We start from the raw sequence: 7,544 nt of genomic DNA, 5'->3' as shown, positions 1-7,544 counted from the left end.
AAACAACATAAAAGAGGTAATCAATAATATGAAAAGGAGGAGTAAAAGAGTAAAGCCTTTATTGGTGAACAAAGATTAGTTACTATCAGCATAAAATATACTGTTTCACCTATGAGATGTTATATGTAAGCCTCATGGTAACAACAAAGCTAAATTCTAGGAGTAGATTTTCAATACATTTTTAAAAATTGGAAATGGAGCACAGTACCATGGAAAACAATCAATTTACAAAGATAGGCAAAAACAGAGGGACAAATTAAAAAAATAAAAATGCAAAACAGCCCGAAAAGAATTAATAAGGTGGCATTAGCAAGACCTTACATATCAATAATTTCTCTAAATGTTAATGAAATCACTTCACTGATCAAAAAGCAGAGTGGTTAAATGGATAAAGTAAACAAACGAAATCAAGAGCCAACTATATGCTGAGAGAGGCCCACTTCAGCCTTAGGACACATTGACTCAGTGAAAGGAGAAAAAAAGATATCCCATGCAAGTGAAAACCAAAAGAAAGTGGAGGGATCTCTACTTATGTCAGAAACAAGTTTACTTTAATCCAAAAATGGTAACCAGGTACAGGGAAGATCATTATAGATCATGAGAGGATCAATCCATCAAGAAGATATAACAATTATAAATATATTCATGCCCAACATTGAAGCACCTAAATATATTAAGCAAATAAAAACAGATATGAACTGAGAAATAGACAACAACGCAACAATAGTAAGGTACTTCAATACCCCACTTTAGTCAGGCCGGCGTGGCTCAGCAGTTGAACACTGACCTATGATCCAGGAGATCGAAGTTCGATTCCTGGTCAGGGCACATGCCCGGGTTGTGGGCTCAACTCCTAGTAGGGGACGTGCAGGAGGCAGCCAATCAATGACTCTGTCATCACTGATGTTTCTCTCTCTCCCTCTCCCTTCCTCTCTCTCTGAAATTGATAAAGACATATTTAAAAAATACTCCACTTTAAACTCTGGAATGATCATCCAGACAGAAAATCAACAAGGAAATGATGGGTTTAAACTACACATTAGACCTAATCGACTTAATAGATGCCTATAGAACATTCCACCTGACAGCAGCAGAATACACATTCTCCTCAAGTGCACATGGAATATTTTCCAGAATAGATCATATCTTATGACCCATAACAGGTCTTAAAGAATTTTATTGCACTTTATTTTTTAATTGAATTTATTGGGTTAACATTGATTTATAAAATTATATAGGTTTCAAGTGTACAATTCTATAATACATTATCTGTGTATTGTACTGTGTGTCCACCACCCCAAACTCAATTCTCTTTTGATTAACATTTATCCCCACTATACCTTCTACTACCTCCCACACCCCCCTCCTCCTCTGGTAGTCAACATGCTGTTTTAAAAGACTGAAATCATACCAAGCATCTTTTCCAACCACGATGGTATGAAACTCGATTAACGTGAGGAAAGCTGAAAAAACTGCAACTATGTGGAAACTAAACAACACACACCTAAATAACACACAGTTGATCAAAGAAGAGATAGAGAGGGAAATCAAAGATTATCTCAAGCAATTTAAAATGGAAACACAACATACGAAAACCTATTTGATGTGGTAAAAGCAGTCCTGAGAGGAAAGCTTATAGTCATAAATGCACATATTAAGAAATTTGAAAGCTCGCAATCAACCTTACTTTACACCTTAAAGAACTACAAAATCAAGAACATATTAAAGTCAAAGTTAGCAGAAGAAAGCAAACAATAAAGATCAGAGTGGACATAAATGAAATAGAGACCAGAAAGACAATAGAAAGTGTCAATTAAACTAAGATCTGGGTTGTCAAAAAGATAAACAAAAGTGACAAACTTTAGCAAGACAAACTAAAAAAAATGACAAATAAAATCAGAAATGAAAGTGGAAGAGGAAGAAACACTTTCAAACTCTCTTTACAAGGGAACATTACCCTGATAGCAAAACCGGATAAGGACACTACAAGCAAAGAAAACTATAGAACAATATCCCTGATAAACAAAGATGCAAAGATTCTCAACAAAATATTAGAAAACCAAAGTAATCAACTCATTAAAAGGTTTATACACTGTGGCTAAGTGGGGTTTATCCCTGGGATGCAAGAATGGTTCCACTTATGAATATCAATGAATTTACACCACATTATCAATAAATATACACCACATTAATACGATGAATTACAAAACTCATGTAATCACCTCAATAGATGCAGGAAAAGCTTTCTAAAATATACAACACCCTTTATTGATGAAAAGAAAAACTTCAACAGGTTGAGTATAGAAGGAATATACTCAACATGATAAAGGCCATATGTGACAAACCCACAGCTAGCATGATACTCAGTAACAAAAAATAGAAAGCTTTTTCTCTACGATCAAGAACAAGATTAGAATGCCCACTCACACCACTCTTATGCAATATAGTACTTCAAGTTCTGTATAGAGCAATCAGGCAAGACAAAGAAATAAAAGGCATCTAAATCAGAAATAAAGAAGTAAAATTTTCATTATTGTCAGATGATATGATCTTATATAAAGAAAAGATCCAAAGACTCAATTAAAAACTGTTGAACCTGATCAATAAATTCAGAAATTTTCAGTATGTAAAATCAGTAAGTTAAAAACAGTTGCTTCCTTATACATGAAATATGAAACAGCTGAAAAATAAATTAAAAACAAACCCAATCATAACATCAAAAACAATAAAATGTCTAGGAATAAACTGACGAAGGAAGTGAATGATTTGTACAATGAAACTTAAAATGCTTTGATGAGAGAAATCTAAGAGGACCCCAACAAAATTAAAGAACATTCTATTTTCATGCATGGACAGACATAATATTGTTAAAATGTCCATGCTACCCAAAGCCACCTATAGATTTAACAAAATCTCTATCAAAATTCCAATGGAATTTTTCACAGAAATAGAAAAAAGAATCCTAAAATTTGTATAAAACCACAAAATTCCTGAATATTCAAAGTAATTGTCAGAAAGGAAAACAAAATTGGAGGCCTCACACTGCCTGATTCTAAGCTAGACTATGAAAGTTATAGCAATATAAATAGTATTATATTGGCATAACAAGTGGACACATAGACCAATGGAACAGGATTGAGAGCAGAGAATTAACCCCCCACATATATACAATCAACTAACATTTGGTAAGGCAGCCAAGGACATCATAATGAGGAAAGGATAGTCTCTGCAACAAATGTTGTTGGGAATGCTGCATTATCACATGCAGAAAAAGAAATTGGACCCCAGTCTTACACCCCTCACAAAAATTAGCTTGAAATTGATCAAAGACTAAAATGCAAGACCTGATAATGTAAAACTCCTAGATGAAAACATATGTAAGAAACTCCTCAACATTAAGCTACAAAATAAGATATTTGCAAACCATGTACAAAAAATGATTAATATCCAACATTTATAAAGAACTCATACAACCCAATAACAACAACAGCGAAAACTAGAAGTGGTCTGTTTTAAAAATGGGCAGAGAAACTAAATAGACATGTTTCAAAAAAAATTCAAATACTTAATATGTATATGAAAAGTTGCTGAAAATGACTAACCATCAGGGAAATGCAAATCAAAACTCACAATGAGCTATCACCTGACACTTGTAAAAAATGGCTATTATCAAAAAGACAAGTAATAACAAGTGTTAGTGAGGGTGTGTGGAGGAAAGCAAACCCTTGCGCACTGTTGGTGGGAGGGTAAACTGGCTCAGTCATTATGGTAAACAGTATGAAGTTTCCTCAAAAAATTAAAAAGACACTCTAAGTTGAAGAACAACCAGCAAAAAGAAGACCATCAGTGTAGCCTGGGTGTGCTCACTTAGTGAGGGACCATGGAAAGCAAGCAATACACTCAGTGGCAGGAAATGGGGAAGGGGGAAAAATTCCAATGGAACCAGTGGTGGTGGTGGTAATGAGTAGAGCAGAGCAGCTCTAAATACATCAAATCAAAGAGAAGTCAAAGTATTCATTTAACATTTATTTAATCAAACTAAAGGGGGGAGGGGAGCTAAACTGAGAATAGTAGAGTTTCTAAGGTCATTTGGCCTTTGTTTCACAGAAATGATGGGAGGGGGTTGATGTATGTTAAAACAAGAGGACAGGTTGCCACATGAACAGCAGGAATGAGTTCTTGAGGTGCTTGGGGCCTTCAAAATGTGTCCTCTTCATAAGTGCTGGTAAACAGTCTCAAGTGTCACAAGCTATAGTTCAACAAAGCCTCTGACAGAGTTGGTCACCAGAGATGGGCAAGAACAGATGATCCCATGGAAGGATCTGGCATCTAAAGAAAGCTGGCTGCCCCTGTTCCCAGGGAAGAGTTGCTCAGATCTCTGAACTTTTGCATGGGTCCTTACTCTGGACAGTGTCCCTCTCTGCGGAGGTACAGGAAGTTACAGGCCACATATATGGGGAAGACCACATCTTGGTTCTCCAGGTTCACTACCTCTAGCTCTTCATCTTTTCCCAGGGAAAGAATCTGATATTCTGTGTCTTTCCTGAAAATGGCTCTTCCAGCCCTGTCCAAGGAAACCAGGCATAGGCGGAACGCGATCTTTCTCTGCCAGAGTAAGCTGACCCCGAGGCCGTGGGAATCGTTCAGTGCACTGCGCTTAAAGATGATGCGCCGGTTGGTGTAGCACACCACCAGGTCCCAGCCAAAGTTGAAGCCTGCCCACTGCCAGCTGCATGGCTCTTCCCTGAGGATCTGGTGCCCACACCGCATGCTGTTCCCCTGGAAGTTGGACACGTGTATGTCAATGGGCAGGAGCTCCCTGGTTTGCTCTGCCTGCAGGAGGGCAAGCCACTGCTCTTTGTAGACTGGGGTCAGCCACGTGGCAGGGATCAGCGCATCTTGGTCAATGATGCGTGCTGATGGCAGGTCACAGACTATGTAGGCCAGTCGTAGATGCTGGAACACTGGCACGAAGGCTCTGCCTTGCTGGGTCTCCAAGAAAGGGGTGCCATCCAACTCCCTCTTGGACCTAGCAAACCACAAGTTGGCATCGGACAATAAGGCTCTGTGGGAGCCCCTCCATGTCGGCTGAAGCTGCAAGTACATCCACTTTTTCAGCGTGGTGTACACATCCATCTCCACTTCCATCACTAAGAGCTCTGAAGAGGCAATGACCTCTTCCATGATATATAGGCTGACTTCTCGCAATAGCTCCTCACTACAGTGAGTCATCAGGTTGTCCAACAGCCACTGGAAGCACATGGTTCTGATGTTTGGGAGGCCATAGCTCTCAGCTGAGTAGTAGTAGCTGCATACCGTCTGGGCACTGACAGTCTCCTTCATGACCTCCCCACACTGCTGAATCAGCTCATCCAGCTGCAGCATGCTTGCTGTCGCCAGGATGGGGACAACTCGGCTGGGTGGAATGAGCACGGAGTCTTCGTACAGGAAGCCTAAAGCCTCATGTAGTGCCTCACGATCAATGTTCTCGTCAGGCATTTGCAACTCTATACTATTCATGGTTGCCTCCCTCCAAGCACCACTGAACATGCTAGCGAAGTAACCTGACTGGCACAAGTAGGCCCTGTGCAAGTTCCACACCTCCCCTAGTGCGTGGATCTGCACATCACTGCCTTCACCCCTTAAGAAGAGTGCCTCGTAAACGGAACCTGAACTGTCTTTGGGGCGTTTCCGGTGGGGCTCTTTTTCATGAGGCCCTCCTGAGTCTGTCTTCCTTTTGACGCCACCCTGACTGGGGGTGGAGCTGCCCTCTTCACTCTCTTCCCCCACCACCTCATCAACCACTGCCACGGGTGCCACCGCCTCCTCCTCCCCACCAGCACCTGGCTGCTCTGGGGCACGCTCCCCCCTGCGCCATAGCATCCGACTGTTTAGCGCTCCCATGGCCTGTATGTACCTCAAAAGCACAAAGGATGTACTCCCTCTCAAGGCGGAGCTTCCTGGAACTAGCTCAGCCGAGAGTGCTTCTGGGTACAGCTGATGTCTGCTCTCGTATCACCTAAGAAACAACGCGAGAAAAGGGCATGCCGTTCCAGGAAGACCTCTCTGCGCATGGCTGAGGTGCTTGCTCTGGGGCTCACTTCACAAACTGATGATTTAATAGAGGCCTTTTTGTGTGAATTTTCCTTCTACTTTCAAGAACACAATTCACATTTTCCCAGCTAAAATATTTAGTGGTTATATTTTGGGAGAATTACATCTTGATGCCAGCTTTGTCCTCTAGGCATGTTAACTTCCCTGAACTTTTTTTTTTTTTTCAACATAAACATGGATTTTAATCACAATTTTACCATGATGACATTTTTCCTTCTCTTAAAATAGGAATAAAAATAGAATCATTCAGTTTTGCTGCAGAGAGTAGGGATAATGTATACAAAAAGCAAGACACATATTAAACAGTACACAATATAGTCTTTATATTAATGGAACACTAAATATGCAATATATTTTTTTAATTGCATGAAACATTTCATTGACTGTTATAATTGTTACGTTATTCTGGTATATAATATATAAATTTTGGGCTGAAAATTCATTTTTGCTATTTTTCTTTTAAACTTGAATGGACATCATCGCGTCCTTAAAAAAAAAAAAAAATTAAATACTCTCTCACTTAGGTCATCCTTGTGGGACAATCACAAGTCCTGTCTCAGAATAGGAACATAGTTTAGGCTGAGCCTATCAAGACCCTCTCCTCATGGACATTGTGCCATATTCACCATGAATATATGAAACAAGCAAGCATTAGTGCCTGAAAAAAAACATCTCTCCTCAGTGGGGTTGCCACCGTCAGAGGATTTGAGTCCGGCACTGCCCGGGTGGTCTTGTTCACCTGGAGGAGAGAGCCAATACACACCAAAAACACACGCATAAGCATGAGCTAGCAGAGCAGAAATGCAGACAGACCCATAGTGTTTAGGATATTTGAGGCCCATAATCAGATTTTCCAGTGACATTAGCCAATAAAGGCCTATTATTAGGTTCATTTGAGTTGTATTTCTGTTACAATAGGACATGATAATTTTTTATTGTTTACACTAATACAGATGTCCCCAATTGCCCCCACCCCATGCCCACCACCACCCAGCCCTCACCCTTCCTTCCCTCTGGCAAACACCACACTATTATCTGTGTCTATAGGTTATGCACGTATGTTCTTTGGCTAGTCCCTTCACCTTACTTCATCCAGTCCCCCTCAACACCTCCCCTTTGGCAGCTGTCAGTCTCTTCCTTGTATCCATGCCTCTGCTTTTATTTTGTTCATCAGTTTATTTTGTTAATTAGATTCCAAATATAAGTGAGATCACATGTTATTTCTTTTTCTCTGACTGGCTTATTTCACTTCATATAATAATCTCCAGGTCCATCTATACTGTTGCAAAAGGTAAAGAGTTCTATATTTTTATGTCTGTGTGATATTCCATTGTGTAAATGTACCACAGCTTTTTTATCCACTCATCTACTGTTTCCAGATCTTGGCAATTGTAAATAAGGCTGCTATGAATATAAGGGCACATATATTA

General features: G+C 39.8%; 1 protein-coding gene across 1 annotated transcript; it reads right to left on the bottom strand.

Moving 5' to 3' along the window:
- Positions 1–4,398: 4,398 nt before the first annotated feature.
- Positions 4,399–5,904, bottom strand: LOC107544714 (germ cell-less protein-like 1). The gene has a single exon (XM_087829403.1). The coding sequence runs from the start codon at positions 5,902–5,904 to the stop codon at positions 4,399–4,401; it is 1,506 nt and encodes a 501-aa protein (XP_087685529.1).
- Between the last annotated feature and the right edge of the window lie 1,640 nt (positions 5,905–7,544).

The sequence above is a fragment of the Miniopterus natalensis genome, chromosome X (assembly GCF_054644295.1).
Source record: "Miniopterus natalensis isolate mMinNat1 chromosome X, mMinNat1.hap1, whole genome shotgun sequence".
Classification (NCBI taxonomy): Eukaryota; Metazoa; Chordata; class Mammalia; order Chiroptera; family Miniopteridae; genus Miniopterus; species Miniopterus natalensis.
The sequence above is the reverse complement of the archived record's forward strand: the minus strand, read 5'-3'. Positions and strand labels throughout refer to the sequence as shown.